This window comes from Callorhinus ursinus, unplaced genomic scaffold, assembly GCF_003265705.2.
Source record: "Callorhinus ursinus isolate GAN/ISIS: 27379988/994484 unplaced genomic scaffold, GSC_fseal_2.0 scaffold19, whole genome shotgun sequence".
NCBI lineage: Eukaryota > Metazoa > Chordata > Mammalia > Carnivora > Otariidae > Callorhinus > Callorhinus ursinus.
In genome coordinates, this window is record NW_027397081.1 from 20,265,217 (window position 1) to 20,287,523 (window position 22,307).

The window sequence follows — 22,307 nt, forward strand, 5'->3', positions numbered from 1 at the left end:
TTATCCCCTTTTAGGAAATAAAAGGATCTCCTGAAACAAAAGCCCCTACAGCACTCAAAAAGACTACCCTCAGTTCCTTAAACTCAATAGTCTTCCAATGGAGGTTTATTAATGAATAAATAAATGGCCAAATCTACAGTCCACCAAAGTCCATTCCACAACAAAGTTTCATAGGAATTCCAGACATGCCTCAGTCAAAAATATCTCACCATTTACCATTTCTGGATTTATTACCATTCAACCTTTTATACTTACAACTTTAAAACTTCTGAAAATAAGCAGGAGAATGACAAATGAAATCCTTTTTACTTTCTATGAAAAGGTAAAGGACTGGTCCTCCTCTTCTTTATATTGTCTTTGTGAAATGATTTACAAATAATTAACTTCATTTACCCTATTATTTGAATCATTTGCATTTCTATTTTGATTTCTTATTGTTCTCTCCATAGCTTCATACATTATGTGCGCCTCCTAGGTTTTGGCATCTGTAACTAACACAGTTTCCATTTATGAGAACGCCCTTTTCTTCAGAGTCTTACTCAGTGCAATTTTAACATCTTTGTTCCTCAGACTATAGATAAAAGGATTCATCATTGGCCCCACAATGGTATAAAAAACTGTGGATACTTTATCTTGATCCAGAGACCCAGCAGGAGAAGGCTTAAGATACATGAATGCTGATGATCCAAAGAAGAGAGAAACAGCAACTATGTGGGAGCTGCAGGTACTGAAGGCTTTGGACCTGCCTTCTGTAGCACGGATGTGGAAAATGTTGGAGAGGATCAAGGTGTAAGAAATGGAGATGGTGAGACTGGGTACTGTTACGTTGACGCCCACCACAATGAAAACCACCAACTCGTTGATGTAGGTGCTTGTGCAGGACAGCCGGAGGAGAGGAGGTATGTCACACATGTAATGATTGATGAAGTTGTCACCACAGAAGGTGAGTCTCAGCATGCACCCGGTGTGGGCCATGGCACCCACAAACCCCATTACATATGTTCCCACCATCAGCATGAGGCAGACCTGATGGGACATGATGGCCTTATAAAGCAAGGGCTTACAGATGGCCACATACCGGTCATAGGCCATTGATGCCAAAATACAGCATTCATCAATAACAAAGAAGGAGAAGAAACAGAGCTGTGTCATGCACTCTGCATAAGAGATGACGTTCTCTTTTACAAAACCTATCAGCAGTCTAGGGATTATGACAGATGAGTAGCAGAGATCGATGAAGGAAAGGTTGAAGAGAAAGTAGTACATGGGAGTGTGCAGGTGAGGGTTCAGACCAATCAGAATAATCAAGCCCATGTTCCCCACCACGGTGACCACATGGATTCCTAAGAAAATGAAGAAGAAAGGCAGCTGGAGTTGTGATTGTTGTGTTAAACCCAGGAGGATAAACTCCGTCACTGAAGAGTCATTTCCTGCGGCCATTCTTCCCTAAGGCATACGTGTGAGAACAGGACAAAGGGTGACATTACAATGAGTACCAGCTCTCTCCCCCCAATCCCTCCAAAATGAGACTGAGACCCTGAATGAGAGAATGAACTCAAACCCACCCTGCTGTGTGCCTTTGTTGTCTCCACCGTATAAAGGCTGAGAGATTGTTTAAAGATGTGTATCAAAAGGTCATAAAAGGCAATTTCTATCAGGATAAAATTCAGGAACCCTGTTGTCTCTTGACTCTGCAGGATCTCTGCTGCACTTCTGCTTTGACTGTCTACCAGTCCCCCCTCAGAGACAACTGCCATCTAACAGGAGATGTATCATTTCAAGGAGCCTGTGGCTTTCATAGAAAAGATTTGGAGAAAGAATAGCAGGACAGATAAAATCCAACACTCACCCTTCTGCATCAGAACTTCAAAATTGGACAGTGGCTCTCATAAATTTTAGGGATTAACAACCTAAAACAGAGATTTTTTGTTTGTTTGTTTGTTTTGAGTGACTTTTGGACTGAAGATGCCAGAAAACAAATCTCAGTACCACCGACTCTGAAGAGCCATGAGTTATGGATCATGATTACTGACGGTGGTTTTGCCCAGTGTCCTCTCAGACGAGGGGGAAGTAAATATCATCTGCTGGTGCCAGAAGATCCATCTGCTAATATGACCCAAGGGGTTTTCCTGAGTGGGGAAATCCTAAGGACCTGATTAAAAATTGGAAGACCTATGTTTTCCCAGTGTTTTCCCCAGAGATTAGGCTTTGCAGTGGAAAACAATTTTCACCTAGTCTACATTTACAACTTAGGTCATGATAATAACATTGACCATTAGAAGTGTACCATTTCATATACATTTTAATTTCCTACCAAATGGGGTAGGTACATCCCTACCTAATAGAAAAACATGATGATCTTTCCTGCATCCACACTGGTTTCTTTCTAGCACCTATCACTATATGAAATACTACACATTTATTCATTTATTGTTTGTTCTTTCCACATATAAAGATACACTTACATTTAATCTAAGCCCCAAACAGATTGTGTCTATTTTCTTCAGTGCTATTCCCATAGCATCTTACAGCAATACTTGACATAGATAGTAAGTATTCAATAAATATTTGTATAACAGAAGAATATATGAATGACGATCCTTTTCCCATCTTTTCTGGAACTTATAATGGATACTATAACAGAATTCTAGCCACACAGGCAAAGGCTTATGTAGTACCAATGTTTTTTCTTTGTAGACCTGAATGTGGGGCAGTAACACATGAAAAGGCCACTGCTGAACTCTTAGATACCATCCAGATAAGAGTTACTGAGCTCAAAGAAAGAATGTAATTTCCCTTCTCCCTGAATGTCACATAGAGGACTTATCTTCACAGGCTCTCAGAGAGGTCCCAATGCCCCTTGCCCCCCGCTCCTCTGGATTGCAGCATGGAATTGGATCGAAAGTCAGATTTGGATCAGTATAGGAAGCTTTCAAATGCCAAAATCAAGGTCAACTTATTATGAGAAGTCATTAAACCACTCAAGATTTTTATTCCTGTTTTGGCACAGGATGGAAACAATCAAAGTGCAGACTTGAAAGGATTAATATGGTGTAGGGCCAGTAGGATGGACTGGTGTAAGAGAAACTGGAGGCAGGATGAGCTAGGAGAGGCAATTATAATATAATATTATTATAAATAAATATATAATAAATACATAAATAAATGTATATATAACAAATATAATGCAAGAGATGTAAGGAAAGATTCATCAGGACTTCTCACAAAGGGAATAGAAATAGACAAGAAATTGCCAAAGATACTAGCATATGGATAAACTATGGTGTTACTATAAACACAGAGAACTCAGAGTAGAAATATTTGTAAATGTATACATTCAGTTTTGACCATGGTGGACTTGAGTTGCCAACTGGACATCCAAGTAGAAGTATACAGCCTAAGTAAAGTTAAATAAAGTTCATGACAAAGACCAGAATATGAAAAAAAAAAAAGATTTAGAGATTATTTCTATAAAGGCTAAAGCCATGACAATATGTGAACTCAGTGAGAGACAGAGTAAAGAGAAAAAGAGCAGAGGTCAAGAAAAATATTTGGGAAGTCCTTCATATGGGTTTTATACTTAGGATAATTTAAAACCCAACCATTACTAAAATGGTTCCCAATTATTATTCTCAGACTCCTCAAAATTACAAGGGGAATAAACATTCCTCAGGGCAAATCTGAAATATATCCCACAAGATAGACATTCCTTGGGCTGCAGTAGTGATGAGGACCTTAGAGATTCATTAAAACATGTGTTTTCTATGTAAATGTTAAGAAGTCTTATTTAGGTGATGTAAGAACAAGAAACACTCCCAGTTCATATTATATCAAATCACAGTGCAAGAAGAGTTTTATTCCGAGGTTCTACCCTAGAGTTGAAAGTCATTCTTTCACCTTTAATACAACCAGTGCTAATATGTGCAAATACAGAATGAGTGTAGAGAGACTCTGAGCTTATCCTTACAGTGTAAAACTATCTCATTCATTTCCTTTGTTTCATCTACATAACAGTAATCTTAGCCTAATTCAATTATAACAAAGTATATCAAATAGTCATCCTTTTCATGAGCTATACCAAACCATCTCCTGACTCCTTTTTAAGCAACTCAAGCCCTGTATGTTCTAATTTGTCAAAGTCAGTGGTAATTTAAGCCTTATAGTGCATTATCTTAAAGATACAGAAAAGGAAAACTTATTTTTAACTAAATATTCTTAATTTGCAGGACTATGTCACACTGAGCTAACCTGCTATAACATGCAGAAACATAAGCTACTATATTTTTAAATGTAAATATATACCTGAGGTAGTAAAAAGAAAATTAAATCTTCAAGTTCCAAGAAGGAAAAGGGAAAACAGAATCTAATTCAGTAAATCTGGAGTAGGCTACTCAATTTTGTACCTCTATAACCTCCCAGCTAATGCAGAAGCTGCTGTTCACATGACCATATTTTGAGGAGAAAAACCTTAGATCATTACCCAGTGTTTAGAATGTGGCAGGTGTCTGCAGCTTATCACAGTTTTTTCACAGGTGAATGCCTGTTTTAATACAGACAGAGCAACATGCTCTGGATCTCAGTAAAGGTGCATGAATTTCAGAAAAGGGAAAAAAGCAAAAAGCCAAGCGAACTTTAACAAAAGAAATGGCAATGGAGATGGTGTGAGAGATTTGGGGGAAGGGGTCAGCTACATGCCAGGTGATCTGAGCAGATACCCCCTACACAGACCCTGGCAGCCCAGAATGAAAGCAAATAACAAATACTGCATCTAGGAACAAGAATAAATACCAAACATGATTTTGAATTAAAAATTCAAAAGGTGGGCGCCTGGGTGGCTCAGTTGTTGGGTGTCTGCCTTTGGCTCAGGTCATGATCCCAGGGTCCTGGGATCGAGCCCCTCATTGGGCTCCCTGCTCCTCGGGGAGCCTGCTTCTCCCTCTCCCACTCCCCCTGCTTGTGTTCCTTCTCTTGCTGTGTCTTGCTGTCAAATAAATAAATAAAATTTAAAAAAAAAATTCAAAAGGCCAGTCACAGTATGAACACATAAATTTTTAAATATATGAAACTACTCTAATTGTAAGTTCTTGGTACATATATAGGTAGTAAAATTAAGCAAACTGTATTTTGAAGAGGAAAAATTTCTCTTCTACATGCCTAGGGTCCCCAGCTGGGTCTAAGAATTAAACTGACTTAAAACAGATAAATAGGGCAAAAACATACACCTTTTAATTATTTTTTTCACATGTGCATGGAAGCCTTCACAAGACAAGTGAAGACCAAAAGAAACCACTTAGAGCCAAATGCTTACAATGCTAAGTTGGACAAAGAGTAGCAAATTGTGGAAACATGACAAGGCAAAGGGGCTTTAGCTAGGATAGCTAATTGTGGAGAATCACCTAGAAAAATACAGTTTAATAAGATTTGTTAGTAGTTTGTAAAGACTTCTCAGTCTTTACTCTCCCATCATTGGTGATAAAAATTTTTGCTTCCCGATGTAGGGAGAACATCTTTAGATAATGTTTGTAGCTATAATTATTTTCTGAGGACAGGCTTTGCTGCAGGCTTTGCCCCAAGTTCTTGTGTCATGTTTTTAATATTTTTAGGCCTTATTTTTTAAAAGTTTTCTATTTATAGAAAAATCGACAAGAGAGTAGAGTTCTCATACATCCCTCTGCATCCAGTTGGCCCTAATACTAACATTTTACAATCATATGGTACATTCATTACAATAAATGAACCAATATTGAGGCATTATTATTAATTAAAATCCATAATTTATTTAGATTTGGCTTTTACCTAATGTCTTTCTTTCCAGGATCCCATATTGCACTTATTTGTCATGTCTCTTTAGGTTCCTGTTTGCTGTGACAATTTTCACACTTCCCTTGTTTTTGATGACCTTACAGTTTTGAAGAGTACTTCTCAGGTATATTATAGGGTGTCCCTCTATTGGAATTTGATAATTTTGTAACGACTACACTGGGGTTATGGGCTTGGGAAAGGCTGGTCACAGAGGTAATGTCATTTTCATCACATTATATCAAGAATATGTACTATCTTTATGATTTATGGATATTCATTATGACCTTGATCACTTGGCTGAAGTAGTGTTTGTCAGATTTCTCCACTGTAAAGTCAGGCTTTCCGTATCCCAACTCCCATACTGTACTTTTTAGGAAGTAGTAATACTATGAGCAGCCCACACCTAAGGAATAGGAAGTTATTTATTGAATTATTTATTTATATCAATTTACCATATTTACTTCATACACTGGGTTATAATCCAATACTACTTTATTTACTCAAATTTTCCAGCTCAAATTTTCCAGTGGAGCTCTTTCAGTTGGCTCCTACACCCCTTTGAAATACCCCCATTTTGCGTGTGTGTGCATGCATGCACGTGTGTGTGCATGTGTCTGCATGCATGTGCTCATGTGTGTGTGTGTGTGTGTGTGTGTGTGTGTGTGTGTGTGTGTGTTTAGAGCACTTCCTTACTTTGTGGCATTACAAGATGCTCCAGGCTCATCTTGGTTATCACCTATCCTGGCCATAGAATCAGCCATTTCTCTAGGAAATGGTATTAAATTCTTTTTATTAGGGAATGGTATTAGAAACCAAGATCTCAATGCTAGTTGTGCTTGTTGCCACAGGGGTGTCATTCCTTTAAGGCCCTTTCAGTTGACAAGAAAAAGAAATATGTTTGTATACTAAAAATGTATATACACATATGTATGAATATGTCTATATGTAGCATCTGTACCTATATTAAGCTAAATGTGAGTTCTTACTAATGTCTCCAACTCTATTACCACATCCATCATTCTAGCCTCCTGTTAATTCTACTTATTTGTAAATTCCCACTCCAACAGCAAGAAGCCTGGCTCCCACCTTCCACCATCCATTTATGTAATTGTTCAGTTCCAGTATACATGCACAGCAGTATCAGAATTCTTAACCCATACCCCCACAGAAACCAACTTCATCAACTAGAGCACAGTGCTTATGGGCAGTTCCTTCGCTTTTAGTCTTACAACTTCACTCATTTCTAGCACCTAGTCCCCTTACCTCCTTCACTGAGGTTTCATAATTTTGTAATGCACTAAGATTCTCTTTTTATTATCTGTGTTCCTTCCTGGTATTGTCCTGACTTCATAAATGATTTTTCAGACTTTATACATTAAGCATCCTTCTTTGTACTGTAATGCTCTTTGGGTTTTGAGAAATACATGACATCATTCGTCTATCATTACAGTATCACACAGAATAGTTTCACTGTCCTAAAAATCCCCAATCTTTCCTTTATTCATCCCTCACTGCTCCCTCCAAAAACCACTGTTTTTACTGTCTCTATATTTTTGCCTTTTCCAGAATATCAAAAAGTTGGAAACACATAGTATGTAGCATTTTCAGATGGCTTTTTCACTTGAAAATATGTCTTCAATACTCCTACATGTTTTTCATGGCATGATAGCTCATTTCTTTTTATCTCTGAATAATATTCCCCTATACAGATATGCCAAAGTTTATCCATTCACTTTTAAAGATTTTATTTTATTTTATTTTAGAAAGAGTGTGTGTGAGCTGGGGAGGGGCAGAGGGAGAGGGAGAGAATCCCAAGCAGACTCTGCACTGAGCATGGAGTCCAATGTGGGGCTCGATCTCATGACTCTGAGATCATGACCTGAACCAAAACCAAGAGTCAGACGCTTATGTTAAAAAAAGAAAAAGAAAAAAAAAGAAGAAGAAGAAGAAGACAGCAGGAAGGCAAAAAAGAATGGGGGGAAATCGGAGGGGGAGAGGAACCATGACAGACTATGGACTCTGAAAAACAAACTGAGGGTTCTAGAAGTGAGGGGGTGGGAGGATGGGTTAGCCTGGTGATGGATGCCTTTTATTTCTTTTTGTTGTCTGATTGCTGTGGCTAGGACTTCTAATACTATGTTGAATAGCAGTGGTGATAGCGGACATCCCTGCCGTGTTCCTGACCTTAGGGAGAAAGCTCTCAGTTTTTCCCCCATTGAGAATGATAGCTGCTGTGGGTTTTTCATAGATGGCTTTTATGATATTGATGTATGTACCCTCTATCCCCATACTCGGAAGAGTTTTGATCAAGAAAGGATGCTGTACTTTGTCAAATGCTTTTTCTGTACCTATTGAGAGGATAATATGGTTCTTGTTTTTTCTTTTATTAATGTATCACATTGATTGATTTGCGGAAGTTGAGCCAACCTTGCAGCCCAGGGATAAATCCCACTTGGTCGTGGTGAATAATCATTTTAATGTACTATTGTAGAAAGAGAGAGAGGGGCAAAAAGGTAAATGGAGCATATAGCAGAGAACTTCCCTAATATGGGGCAGGAAACAGGCATCAAAATCCAGGAGGCACAGAGAACCCCCCTCAAAATCAATAAAAATAGGTCAACACCCCGACATCTAATAGTAAAACTTACGAGTCTCAGAGACAAAGAGAAAATACTGAAAGCAGCTTGGGACAAGAGATCTGTAACCTACAAATGGTAGAAACATTAGATTGACAACAGACCTATCCACAGAGACCTGGCAGGCCAGAAAGGACTGGCATGATATCTTCAGAGCACTAAACGAGAAAAATATGCAGCCAAGAATACTATATCCAGCTAGGCTGTCATTGAAAATTGAAGGAGAGATAAAAAGCTTCCAGGACAAACAAAAACTAAAGGAATTTGCAAACAAGAAACCAGTCCAAGAAATATAGAAAGTGGTCCTCTAAGCAAAGAGACAGCCTAAAAGTAACATAGACCAGAAAGGAATACAGACAATATACAGTAAGAGTCCCCTTATAGGCAATACAATGGCACTGAATTCATATCTTTCAATAGTTACCCTGAATGTAAATGGGCTAAATGCCCCAATCAAAAGACACAGGCTATCAGATTGGATTAAAAAACAAGACCCATCGATATGCTGTCTGCAAGAGACTCATTTTAGACCCAAAGACACCCCCAGATTGAAAGTGAAGGGGTGGAAAACCATTTACCATGCTAATAGACACCAAAACAAAGCTGGGGTAGCAATCCCTTTATCAGACAAATTAGATTTTAAACCAAAGACTATAATAAGAGATGAGGAAGGACACTATATCCTAATTAAAGGGCCTATCCAACAAGAAGTTCTAACAATTGTAAATATCTATGCCCCTAACATGGGAGCAGCTATTTATATAAGCCAATTAATAACAAAAGCAAAGAAACACATCGACAACAGTACAATAATAGTGGGGGACTTTAACAACCCCCTCACGGAAATGGACAGATCATGCTAGCAAAAGAGCAACAAGGAAATAAAGACTTTAAATGACACAGTGGACCAAATGGACTTCACAAATATATTCAGAACATTCCATCCCAAAGCAACGGAATACACATTCTTCTCTAGTGCCCATGGAACATTCTCCAGAATAGATCACATCCTAGGTCACAAATCAGGTCTCAACCGGTACCAAAAGATTGGGGTCATTCCCTGCATATTTTCAGACCACAATGCTTTGAAACTAGAACGCAATCACAAGAGGAGAGTCGGAAAGAACTCAAATACATGGAGGCTAAAGAGCATCCTACTAAAGAATGAATGGGTCAACCAGGAAATTAAAGAAGAATTAAAAAAATTCATGGAAACCAATGAAAATGAAAACACAACTCTTCAAAATCTTTGGGATGCAGCAAAGGCAGTCCTGAGAGGAAAGTATATAGCAATACAAGCCTTTCTCAAGAAACAAGAAAGGTCTCAAATACACAACCTAACCCTACACCTAAAGGAGCTGGAGAAAGAACAGCAAATAAAGCCTAAACCTAGCAGAAGAGAAATAAGAAAGATCAGAGCAGAAATCAATGAAATAGAAACCAACAGAACAGGAGAATAGATCAACAAAACTAGGAGCTGGTTCTTTGAAAGAATTAACAAGATTGATAAACCTCTGGCCAGACTTATCAAAAAGAAAAGAGAGGGTGCCTGGGTGGCTCAGATGGTTAAGCGTCTGCCTTCGGCTCAGGTCATGATCCCAGGGTCCTGGGATCGAGTCCCGCATCGGGCTCCCTGCTCCTTGGGAGCCTGCTTCTCCCTCTGCTTCTCTCTCTCTCTCTCTCTCTCTCTCCTCCTCTGTCTCTCATGAATAAATAAACAAATAAATCTTTAAAAAAAAAAAAAGCACCAAAAACTAATGATGTAATATATGGTGATTAACATAACAATAAAAAAATTAAAAAAAAACATAATAAAAAAAAGAGAGAAAGGACTCAAATAAACAAAATCATGAATGAAAGAGGAGAGATCACAACGAACACCAAAGAAATACAAACAATTATAAGAACATATTATGAGCAACTCTATGCCAGCAAATTAGATAACCTGGAAGAAATGGATGCATTCCTAGAGATGTATCAACTACCAACACTGAACCAGGAAGAAATAGAAAACCTGAACAGACCTATAACCACTAAGGAAACTGAAGCAGTCATCAAAAATCTCCCCAGAAACAAAAGCCCAGGGCCAGATGGCTTCCCAGGGGAATTCTATCAGACATTTCAAGAAGAATTAATACCTATTCTCCTGAAACTGTTCCAAAAAATAGAAATGGAAGGAAAACTTCCAAACTCATTTTATGAGGCCAGCATTACCTTGATCCCCAAACCAGACAAAGACCCCATCAAAAAGGAGAATTACAGACCAATATCCTTGATGAACATGGATTCAAAAATTCTCACCAAAATACTAGCCAATAGGATCCAACAGTACATTCAAAGGATTATTCACCATGACCAAGTGGGATTTATCCCTGGGCTGCAAGGTTGGTTCAACATCTGCAAATCAAGAAACATGATACAATACATTAACAAAAGAAAGAACAAGAATCATATGATCCTCTCAATAGCTGCAGAAAAAGCTTTTGACAAAGTACAGCATCCTTTCTTGATCAAACTCTTCAGAGTATAGGGATAGAGGGTACATACCTCAATATCATAAAAGCCATCTATGAAAAACCTACAGCGAATATCATTCTCAATGGGGAAAAGCTGAGAGCTTTTCCCCTAAGGTCAGGAACGCAGCATGGATGTCCACTATCACCACTGCTATTCAACGTAGTATTAGAAGTATTAGAAGTCCTAGCCACAATCAGGGAAATCCAAATCAAAACCTCAATGAGATACCACCTCACACCCGTCAGAATGGCTAAAATTAACAAGTCAGGGAACGACAGATGTTGGCGGGGATGTGGAGAAAGGGGAACCCTCCTACACTGTTGGTGGGAATGCAAGCTGGTGCAACCACTCTGGAAAACAGTATGGAGGTTCCTCAAACAGTTGAAATTAGAGCTACCGTTCGATCCAGCAATTGCACTACTGGATATTTACCACAAAGATACAAATGTAGGGACCCGAAGGGGTACATGCACCCCAATGTTTATAGCAGCAATGTCCACAATAGCCAAACTGTGGAAAGAGCCAAGATGCCCATCGACAGAAGAATGGATAAAGAAGAGGTGGTATATATACACAATGGAATATTATGCAGCCATCAAAAGGAATGAGATCTTGCCATTTGCAACGACGTGGATGGAACTGGAGGGTGTTATGCTGAGTGAAATAAGTCAATCAGAGAAAGACATGTATCACATGACCTCACTGATATGAGGAATTCTTAATCTCAGGAAACAAACTGAGGGTTACTGGAGTGGTTGGGGGTGGGAGGGATGGGGTGGCTGGGTGATAGACATTGGGGAGGGTATGTGCTACGGTGAGCGCTGTGAATTGTGCAAGACTGTTGAATCAGAGATCTGTACTTCTGAAACAAATAACGCAACATATTTTAAGAAAAAAGAAAAAGAAGAAGATAACAGGAGAGGAAAAGGGGAGTATGTCAGAGGGGGAGACGAACCATGAGAGATAATGGACTCTGAAAAACAAACTGAGGGTTCTAGAGGGGAGGGGGGTAGGGGGATGGGTTATCCTGGTGATGGGTATTGAGGAGGGCACGTTCTGCATGGAGCACTGGGTGTTATGAACAGACAATGAATCATGGAACACTGCACCAAAAACTAATGATGTAATATATGGTGATTAACATAACAATAAAAATTTAAAAAAAGAAACACGTTATTTTTATTATGTAACATTCTCAAATATATCCATAATTCTTAATGAAAATTTTTACTTGCTTCCAGAACATAATTTCTTTATAACAGGCTTTGTGCGTATTTGTAATTGTGCGTCTGTTTGTAATTCCTAATCAAGAATTTTTAATTACTGTATCTCTAATTTCTTTTAGAATCATCAAGAAATTTTTAAAAATGAGAAATATTTTACATAGGTGATAGTTTTACATCATTTTTACAACCATTTTAAACTTTGCAATTGAAATCATATTTAAGTAATGGAAGAGTTCTCTTCTTTCATTGACAAATTTAATGTTAATGTCAAAGTTCATTCCTTTCCTCATGAATAGTTACTATTTACAGAATCAACTGCTTAGAAGATTTTACTTTGCCTATGGATTGCTTAATTACATGGTCAAAAATTAATGGATTATATAAATGAAAATCTGTTCCAGAATATTCTATTCTCTGCCCTGGATTTGTCTATTTTTATAACAAAACCAATCTGTCTCCATTATCAGAGCTTAAATCTAAGTGTTAAAATCAGTTAGTGTAAATCTACTGTGTTGTCTAGAGTCTCCCAAGGAGCAGATGCCAAGAAATAATTAGACATCCAAGACATTTATTGTGGTAAATAGCTGTGAAGGATAAAATGGGGAGGGGGAAGAGGGAGTCAGTGATAAAGGCCTTCAAAGTGGGTTGAAACTCTGACACCTAAGAAAGGAGAGAAGGACATGGTAGGAAAATCTCGGAATACAGTGCAGTCCTAAAAAGTCTGTTAGGATGACAGGAAGTACCTAAGCAAGATACCTATCAGAAGACACCTGTATTACACAGCTATTGGCCAGCTCCTATACGACCCATCACGCTAAGTCACTGGCTGGGAACATCTCAGAGTGAGCATGGACTTTGCCTGAACACGATGGTGAATCCAAAGGAGTATAAGCTATAGACTATCAGTCAACAATGCTTCCCACAGCTGGTTCTCTTGAAGAGGAGCTAAGCAGCACCTCCCTATGACTGCTATAGTTCAATCTCAAAAACAAATTATACCCCAAAGTTCTTTCTGATTTATTATTTATTATTATGTATTATTATATTTTACTATCTATTATAACATTAAATTTATTATTGTTATTATTTGAACAAGATAATGCAGCTCAACAAGTATTTCTTGACCTCCCACTATATTTGATATTCTAAATACAGAAATGGGAAGAGCATTGGAGAAATAGGAAAACTATAGGAAAAAGCATCTAGTTAAATACATTTATTTTCTTATTGGTGGGACAAGGTTTAAGTATATTCACAAAATGTTGCTAGGAATATAGTTTATTATTATTAATATACACCTTTTTTTCATGATAAACTTCACTGGGTAAGTAAAACAATGCCTAAAATGTTTCTCCTGATACTATGTGTGCTATTTTCCTTAAAGTGCTAAATTTCAAAATTTGCAATAAGAACTAATACTCTTTTTCAAATATTTGGTATCATTTTAGATGGTAAAGAATGCAAGTTTTATAATGCAATAAACTACCAGCCCCCTCCCCTTACTGCGATCCTGAGATACATATGTATTATTCCTCTAATCATTCCCTCTTACTACTATGATTGGCAATGAATAGTGGAGTCTGTGTATTTTCTTAGAAGCAGTATGTACATAGTATAGATTTGCCATTACCAAAGGGAAGAAGGAAAGTCAGAATAATAATAGAGAAAGTGATAAGAAAAATAGAACAAAAGGACAATATCAGGGGGATCTGATCCTACTTTAATCTTTATACACAATTTGAAATGCATTTCTTTGGAAAGCTACTGCCTATACCAGTGACAATATTGTTAAAAATAAGAGTTCGTGTGCTGCTTTCATTTCTGTGTCTAGATGAGTGAGCTCTAATTTTAATTTTATATAACTGATAAAACTAACCATATTTTCCATATTAGGAATAGCCCAGAAACAAAAGTAGCATAAAAGTTATTTGAAATGTCAGTGCATAGTTTCTATTTATAAAATGTATTAGTTATTTATGTAAACTTGCACAAGGTGATGGAGATACAGAAGGAAAAATAAGACAAGATCAGCTATCCAGAAAATGATAAGCAAGTCTATTAAATCACACATAATCACAATCTATAGAAGCAATATGGTTATAGACACAGTCTCATCCTGAAAAACACCAATAATTATCAAATAAAAAACTGAACTTCTTTATATTGCTTCTGCTTATAATTAGAACATGTTTCTCCTCAGATTTTAATCAAGGCTTTCTTCAGTGCAATTTTGACATCCTTATTCCTCAAACTGTAGATCAAGGGATTAAACATGGGCCCTACATTAGTATAGAAAACTGAAGAAACTTTTCCCTGCTCCATAGATCCAGGAGAAGAATATTTAAGATACATGAATGCTGCTGACCCCCAAAAAAGAGAAAGTGCAATGATGTGAGAGCTACAGGTACTGAAGGCTTTTGATCTTCCTTGTGCAGATATGATATGAAGAATGCTAGTGAGAATGAAGACATAAGAAATCAGGATGGTAAAACTGGGTACGGTGATATTAATTCCCACAACTATCAGAACTACTACCTCATTGACATGGGTGCTGGTGCAAGAGAGTTGGAGAAGAGGAAGAATGTCACACAGGTAATGGTTGATGATATTGACAGTGCAGAAGGTTAGTCTAAGCATGCACCCTGTGTGGGCAGAGGCCCCGGCAAATCCCATCATATATGCAGCAACACTTAGCAAGGGACAGACCTGATGGGACATGGTGACCCTATACAGCAATGGATTACAGATGGCCACATAGCGGTCATAGGCCATTGAGGTCAACACGTAGCATTCCGAGATGACAAAAAAGAGAAAGAAAAACAGCTGAGTCATGCACCCGACATAGGAGATGATATTCTCCCTTGATACAAAGTTCATCAGCATCTTGGGGGTGAAAACAGAAGAGTAACAGAGATCAATGAAGGATAGGTTGAAGAGGAAGTAGTACATGGGGGTGTGGAGGTGAGAGTGGAGACCAATGAGAATGATCAAACCAAGGTTGCCCACCATGGTGACAATGTAGATCATCAGAAACAGGAAAAAGAGGGGTTGCTGGAGTTCTGGGTGGTCTGTTAATCCAGCAAGAAGAAATTCAGTCACTAAGGAGTCATTTCTAACCAATATTCTCCTCTTTGGAAATCTGTGAGAACAGAAGAAAATCCCATTAATAGAAACCCCAGCTGTCTCCTTACACAGTCTCATTTATAAGACTCAGATCAGCAGAAATCAAGTCTTTCTTTGTTTCACAGGGTCAGAATGGACTGACACACATGCCCCTCAACATTAAAATCATTCTGTCTTTTGTTGCATGAGCTGCATGTGACAAACAACTGCTCCTATCTTTACTAGAAGATAAAGGGATGGAGTAGCTGAGGATTAAGCCTACCTGTTGGTGAGCTTCAGTAGTGAGAGAGTGTCCCCATATCTCGCTCCCACTCATCTGATCCTTCACTTCCTAGTTCCTACTCATGTTTCCATTACCCTACCAGATACCTCAGTTCCCCTGTGACGGCCATCATGAAAGAGGATTCTTCTTGGCAGAGACCATATCACAACTGTGCTTCCTAGAAGAGTGTCTCTATGAGTCTATAATGTTTTCAGATAACTGACTGCAAGAATCCATGAAGTCAGTAATTTATAACAAGTATTGAGGAGAAACTTGGTAGCCTAAGATTTATAATTCATCATCTACTCAGTTGTTTCTACACATTCTTCTTCTCTGCTCCATCCTAGCCAGACAGAGGATGAATAAAGGAAGGCGGATTTATTTTCCTTGGTTTTGTAGGAGGGCATGAAAGAAAAAGATAATTAATGTGGACATTGATTAAATTAGGTGTTAAGTTTGTGAAAATGTATCAAGCTGCATGGTTATAACACAAATTTTTTATATGCATATTTCAATTAAAAACTTTATCTTAGGAAAGAGATAAATCTCTTCCTTTGATGTTATTATATTCTAGATGTGTCACTTGGTACTGCTATAGCTATCTTGCTGCCAGACCAAAGATGAAGTCAACACAGAGAAGGTATGCTCAAAATAATGGAGGTGGTATAGTCAGAGCTCCATACTTTTGAGTTTCTTGTTATTCAATATAAATATTTTCCCTCATTTTTCAAGAACAGAGAGAATAAGCGATAAATAGAAATTTGATTAACTCACTCTCCTTCCATTGAAAGAACTGTGCTGACCCTTTATGTGTGTTTCACCTCCACTGGAAGAAGAACTGGCTTTTGGGATATCAAAGCTAAGCAAATGTAGTCCCAGAATCTTCTTCCTTTTTTGGCCAGAGTCACATCACAGATCTCACAGTCTGAGCATTCCAGGAGTCATAGTTGGCGTAGATCAAACTTGTTGTTATAAATTTACTAAGAAAGTATGACGGGCAACTACACACTTGACACCTGAGCCACTGTGTCATAGAGTTCAAGGCATTTGCTTAAGGCTTATATTTTTTTTGAATTTGATTAGAAATCCAGGTACATGTAGATCTCCCTTAGGACCTTCCCATCATGATAAGCTCTGTAGGGAAGAAACTAGTGTCTCTGTTTATACCCTAATTGTGACAGTAAATGTTAATTTCCCATCAGGGATTATACATTCCCTAGGGCATATGAGAAAGGATCCTATGCTGTCTCCTGTAAAGGTTCAAATAATTAATGTCATTGGAAAATTAAGGAGAGCATGTGATGTGATGAGCACAGGGTGTTATACGCAACTGATGGATTGTTGAACACTACATCTGAAACTAATGATGTACTATATGTTGGCTAATTGAATTTAAATTAAGAAAAAAGAAAATTTTTCTAATTATAATTGTAAGTAACATATTAGTTTTAAGTATTTTTCAGAAAGATTTATGAGCATTTCAGTGAAGTTTACTTATTTTGCCTTTTTAAAATATTTGAGTCCTTTTAAATATTCAGTGTATGAGCAAATTATATAGACATAAACAAAAGGAACTTTTTAACTGATTTCAGATCTTATTATTTAATAAAAATCATTTAATATAAAAATAAGCCATTATTTCATGGAAATTTAATTACCTTGGGTTGTTCTGACTCAATATGTCTTTGCTTTTAACATATTATGTCAAATCTATAAGAAAAATCACTGTTAAGGAGCTTCCATTTCAAGAAAATATGACTTTAGAATTCCCAGTTATGTATTAATTTATGATGATGCTTGTCAGAAGCCATCCAATTTTTCTTTATTTTTAAATTATTATAGATTCACAGAAAACTGCAAAAATAATGTACACAGTTCCTTGAAATCAACCCAGCTTCCTACGATAGTAACATCTTTAACAACTGTAGCATAATAGCAAAACACGGAAATTGACATTGGTATAATAATGTTAACAGGATACAGAACTACAAACGTTTTCAGATTTCAGCAGTTTTACATATACTGTGTGTTTGTGTTATGTGTAGATCTATGTGATCTGACCAAAAAGTGTGTGGTATGTGATCAAGATCATGATCATATGATCATGACCACAATCATGAAAGAGAACTGTCCCACTACCATACAGGAACTCCCTTCTTCTACCCCTTTTTAGTCACACCCAATTCCTCTCACCTTCCTCTTTGTCTTCTGGCAACCACTAACCTCTTCTCCATCTCTACAGTGGAGTCATTTGAAAGACAACAAATGAGACTGCACCATGTATAACCACTGAAATTGGTTTTGTTCACTAAGCATGATGCCCTTAAGTCCATCCCAGTTGTTGCATGCATCATTGCTCCATTTCTTTTACTATTGAGTTGTGCTGCATTTTTTTACAACCCACATTTATTCAACCTTCTGTAGTAACTTAAAAATAACGAGGTTGTTGTTTAATACAAAACTAGATCTGTTTTATTTATGGAAAATGTTTCAGGGGCAGGGGCAAAAAGATCACAGTTGAGTATTGTTCTTGCAATTTACTCTTTTTTTATCAATTTTATTGTGTTATAATTTGAATACAATAAAATGCCTCCACTTTAAAAGTACAGTTTTTCAATGACTTTCAAAAAATAATACATTCATGTAACTGCCACCATAATCAAGATCTAGAGCATTTCCATCACCCTCAAAAGTTCTTTCATACTCTTTTGAAATCCATTTCCTGTCCTTTTTTAATCATGAAAGAATGTTGACATTTGTCAAATGCTTTTTCTGCATCTATTGAGATGATCATATGATTTTTATCTTTCATTCTATTAATCTGGGGCATCACATTTATTGATTGGTATATGTTGAACCATCCTTGCATTCCATGGATAAATCCCACTTGATAATGGTGTATGATCCTCTTAATGTGCTACTGAATATAGTTTACTAGAATTTTGGAGACTTTACATCAATATTCATCAGAGATAGTGTCCTGTAGTTTTCTTATGTCCTTGCCTGGCATTGGTGTGAGGGTAATTCTGGCCTTGTACAATGAGTTTGAAAGTGGTCCCTCTCTACAATTTTTGGAAGAGTTTAACGTTTGGCATCAATTCTTCTTTAAGTGTTTGGTAAAACTCCCCAGTGAAACCATCAGGTCCTGAGCTCTTCCTTCTTAGGGGGTTTTTGATTATTGATTCAATGTCCTTAGTTATTGGTCTGTTCAGATTTTCTATTTCTTCATGAATCAGTCTTGTAGGCTGTTTCTAAAAACATATCCATTTCTTCTAGGTTAGCCAATTTGCATATAACTGTTCATAGTCTCTTATGATCCTTTTAATACTGCAGAATCAGTTGTAACATCTCCTATGCATCATATCATCATCATGATGTCATGATCTTCTTTATCTCTTATTACAGCTATTGAGTTAAAAGTCTATTTCATCTGATGAAGAATAGATAGCCCTCTGTTTTTTGGTTTCAACTTGCATGGAATATCTTTTTCCATCCCCTCATTATTGTCTATGTGTCCTTAAAGCTGAAGTAAGACTTGTAGGCAAAATATAGTTAAGTCTTGTTTTTCATTTGTTTGTTTACCTATTCAGCTACTCTATGCCTTTTGATTGGAAAATTTAAACCATTTACATTTTAAGTAATTATTGATAGGTAGGGACTTAGTAATGCTGTCTTAATTATTTTCTGGCTGTTTTGTAGTTCCCTTCCTCTCTTCCTCTCTTGCTGTCTTCTTTTGTGACTTGACGACTTTCTGTAATGGTATGCTTCAATTCCCTTTTCTTTATCCTTTTGTATCCATTGTTGGCTTCTGTTTTATGGTTACTGTAAGACTTACATAAAATATCTTATAGACATTAGTCTATTTTAAGGTGACAACAACTTCAATCACATATACAAAAATTCTCTTCTTTTACTCCCTTCTCATATTTGGTTTTTCATGTCACAATTTATCTTTTTATATTGTATATCCTTTAACAAATTATTGTAGCTATAGTTATTTTTAATACTTGCGTCCTTTAACCTTTACTAGAGTTAAGTACTTAACCACCATGTTGTAGTATTAGAGTATTCTGAATTTGACTAAATATATTTATATTTGCCAGTGTGTTGTGTATTTTCTAATGTTTTCATGTTACTAGTTAGTGTCTTTTTGTTTCAGCTCAGAGCACTTCTTTCAGCATCTCTTATAAAGCAGGCTAGTGATAATGAATTACCTCAGTTTTTGTTTGTTGGAAAAGTCTTTATCTTACCTTTATTTCTGCAAGATAACTTTACTAGGTAAGGCATTCTTAGTTGACAGTTTTTTCTTTCAGTATTTTGAGTGTACGATCCTGCATTTCAAGGTTTTTCCAAAGAAATCTGCTGATAGCCTTATGGTGGGTTTCCTGGTATTTTTTCCTCTGGCTGCTTGAAAATTCTTTCCATCATCTTTGATTTTAAACAGCTTAATTATAGTATGTCTTGAAGAAGATCACTTTGGGTGGAAATATTGGGGTGAACTATTAATTTTATGAAGTTAGGAGTCCAAATCTCTCCCCAGATTTAGGAACTTCTCAGCCATTATTCCTTTAACCAAGCTTTTTCCTCTTTCTCCATCCTTCTCTTTCTGGAACTCCAATGTCTACTAGTTTCTCTTAATGGTATCCCATAGGCCACATGGGCTTTCTTTATCCCTTTTTATTATTTTCCTCTGTTCTCACTGCATAATTTTAAATGTCCTGTCAAAGACTCATTCTTCTGCTTGATCCAGTCTGATACTGATATTCTTTCCTGCATTTGTCATTTCATTCATTGTATTCTTCAGCTCCAGAATTTCTGTTTGCTTCTTTTTGATGGTTTCTATATCCATGTTAAACTTCTCATTTTGTTTGTGTATTGTTTTCATGGTTCACTGAATTGTCTTTATGTGTTTTTTTCTTGTAGCTTACTGTGCTTCCTTAAAATAGCTATTCTGAATTCTTTATAAGACAAATCACAGATCTCCATTTCTTTGGGATCTATTTCTAGAAAATTATTGTGTCCCTTTGGTGGTGTCAGGTTACAATGATTTTTCATATTCCTTGAAGACTGCTGTTATGTTCATATATGAAGAAGCAGTTACTTCCTTCAGTATTTCTGACTTGCTTTAGCAGAGAATTACTTTCTGTCACCCCTGCTAGTGATTCTGAGGCTTTCTCAGACCTTTTCTATGGTTATTCCTGCTCCAAACTTATTTCATCTTATGACAGAATTCTTAAACTTGTATGCCTTTCCTCCATCCTGCAAAGCCAGGTTAGTCTCATCCCACCCTTTTTGCTTTCCCTAGGGTGGGATTGAACGCTCAAGTGTGTGATTTTTCCCCAGTCTGCAGTTGGGCCACCTTTCTGCATGTGATTACTAGCCATCTGCAAAGGCTTACTATCACTGGAAGCACATAATGGAAAACCATCTACAGGATGGGGTTATGTGTAGGTAAGGTGCACAGAGGCAGGTGGTGCCCATGACTACTTGAGGACAACCCCAGTGGCGCAATAACAAGCTTCCCAATGGAGTCCACGGTATAATTAGTAGGATCCACATCCCTTTGATGCCCTCCAACAATCCTACCTGCTACCTTCCCAGACACACCCACCCTCAGTCACACAATATACCTCAGCAATCTGAATGGAATGAGAAGTGGATCTCTTTGGCAGTGTCTCCCACAGATGAGGAAACCAGACCTTCATTCACATGCTCTTACTTTTCCCAGTGGAAGGAATCACAAGTCACAGGTTATAAGAACATCTCCTTTGACAATGAGCTATGCTGCCTTGGGAGAGGCAGGACATAGATAAAGTGAAACTGCTCCTCTTACCCTCTTCAGTGTATCTAATCTTGGATTTTTTTTGCTCCAATAGTGTGCTGGTACTTCTGGGCTAAGCTTTTGGACTTCCACAAAGGCTCTCTCATCTGTGGGTGATTGTCAAAATTGGTATTCTTTGTGGGGAAAACAGTAAAAAATTGTTATTACACCATGATGTAATACCTTGTTCCTCTTATGATCTTATTACATTATTCATCTTGGAATTTTCTTTAAGCCAACCTAAGTCAAGACTCTCATAAAGACTGGCATACCCAGAATTTGGTTGGTCTTATAATCAATAACAAGGGGAACACAAGGTATGTCCTACCATTACTCTTTCTGAAAGTGCACATCATTATTTGTGCGTGTGTGTGTGTGTGTGTGTGTGTTGTGTTTTGTTGTTAACACCAAAATGTAAAGAATCACATTTTAAGAGATGTCTTATTTAACAAGATGTGAGAGGATGCAGACAGAAGCTCCAAGGGCTCTGGATGGACTCCCAAACCCTGGCCCCTGCATGGACAGAATGCTCCACTTCCTGCAAAGGTTCTCCCTTAATAACAGGCCTAGAACAGCCTGCTCAGAACAGCAACACACCAGGCTGCACAAAAACAAACATGACTTTTTCCACCCCCAAAAAAGTCCCTGCTGTCACCCCTACCTAAGAGGTGGCTTTGGTAACAGACAATAAGCTGTGAGGGAGTGAAAGTGTCCCCCAAACACCACCATCCTCCCTTCTCCAGCTTCTCAGAACTGCTGCCTTTGCTGAATGGCCTTGTTTCTTAAATCCTTTTGCTCTTGTAATTTCTTACACTTTAAAAAAAAAAAAACACAACTATGGGAAAAGAAATAGCAAAAACACTAATTTCACAGTGCTAGAAACTACAGTGGGAGGCTTTCTAAGCATTTAATGCCAAAAT

At 37.4% G+C, this 22,307-nt stretch overlaps 2 protein-coding genes across 3 annotated transcripts; both read right to left on the reverse strand.

The window, feature by feature from the left end:
• Positions 1–507: 507 nt before the first annotated feature.
• LOC112840371 (olfactory receptor 8B8-like) lies at positions 508–6,412 on the reverse strand. Its single transcript, XM_073904045.1, has 2 exons — positions 6,401–6,412; positions 508–1,446 (listed from the first exon to the last, which is right to left on the reverse strand). Exons 1-2 carry the CDS (start codon positions 6,410–6,412, stop codon positions 508–510), a joined length of 951 nt encoding a protein of 316 aa, XP_073760146.1.
• Positions 6,413–14,377: 7,965 nt separating this feature from the next.
• Positions 14,378–18,914, reverse strand: LOC112840382 (olfactory receptor 8B3). 2 transcript variants are annotated; one of them, XM_025893753.1, is made up of 2 exons: positions 18,895–18,914; positions 14,378–15,293 (listed from the first exon to the last, which is right to left on the reverse strand). In XM_025893753.1, exons 1-2 carry the CDS (start codon positions 18,912–18,914, stop codon positions 14,378–14,380), a joined length of 936 nt encoding a protein of 311 aa, XP_025749538.1. The 2 variants fall into 2 exon arrangements, with proteins under 2 accessions (XP_025749538.1, XP_025749537.1); XM_025893752.1 differs by lacking the exon at positions 18,895–18,914 and adding an exon at positions 16,489–16,511.
• Positions 18,915–22,307: the final 3,393 nt, after the last annotated feature.

What these genes read in the sequence shown, in the direction of transcription:
- LOC112840382 (XM_025893752.1), bottom strand. Translation starts at nt 16,511, where the DNA reads ATGACTCCTGGAATGCTCAGACT. An exon ending in ACTCCTGGAATGCTCAGACT is followed by an intron (nt 15,294 to 16,488) that starts GTGAGATCTGTG and finishes AATATTGGTTAG; the next exon opens with AAATGACTCCTTAGTGACTG.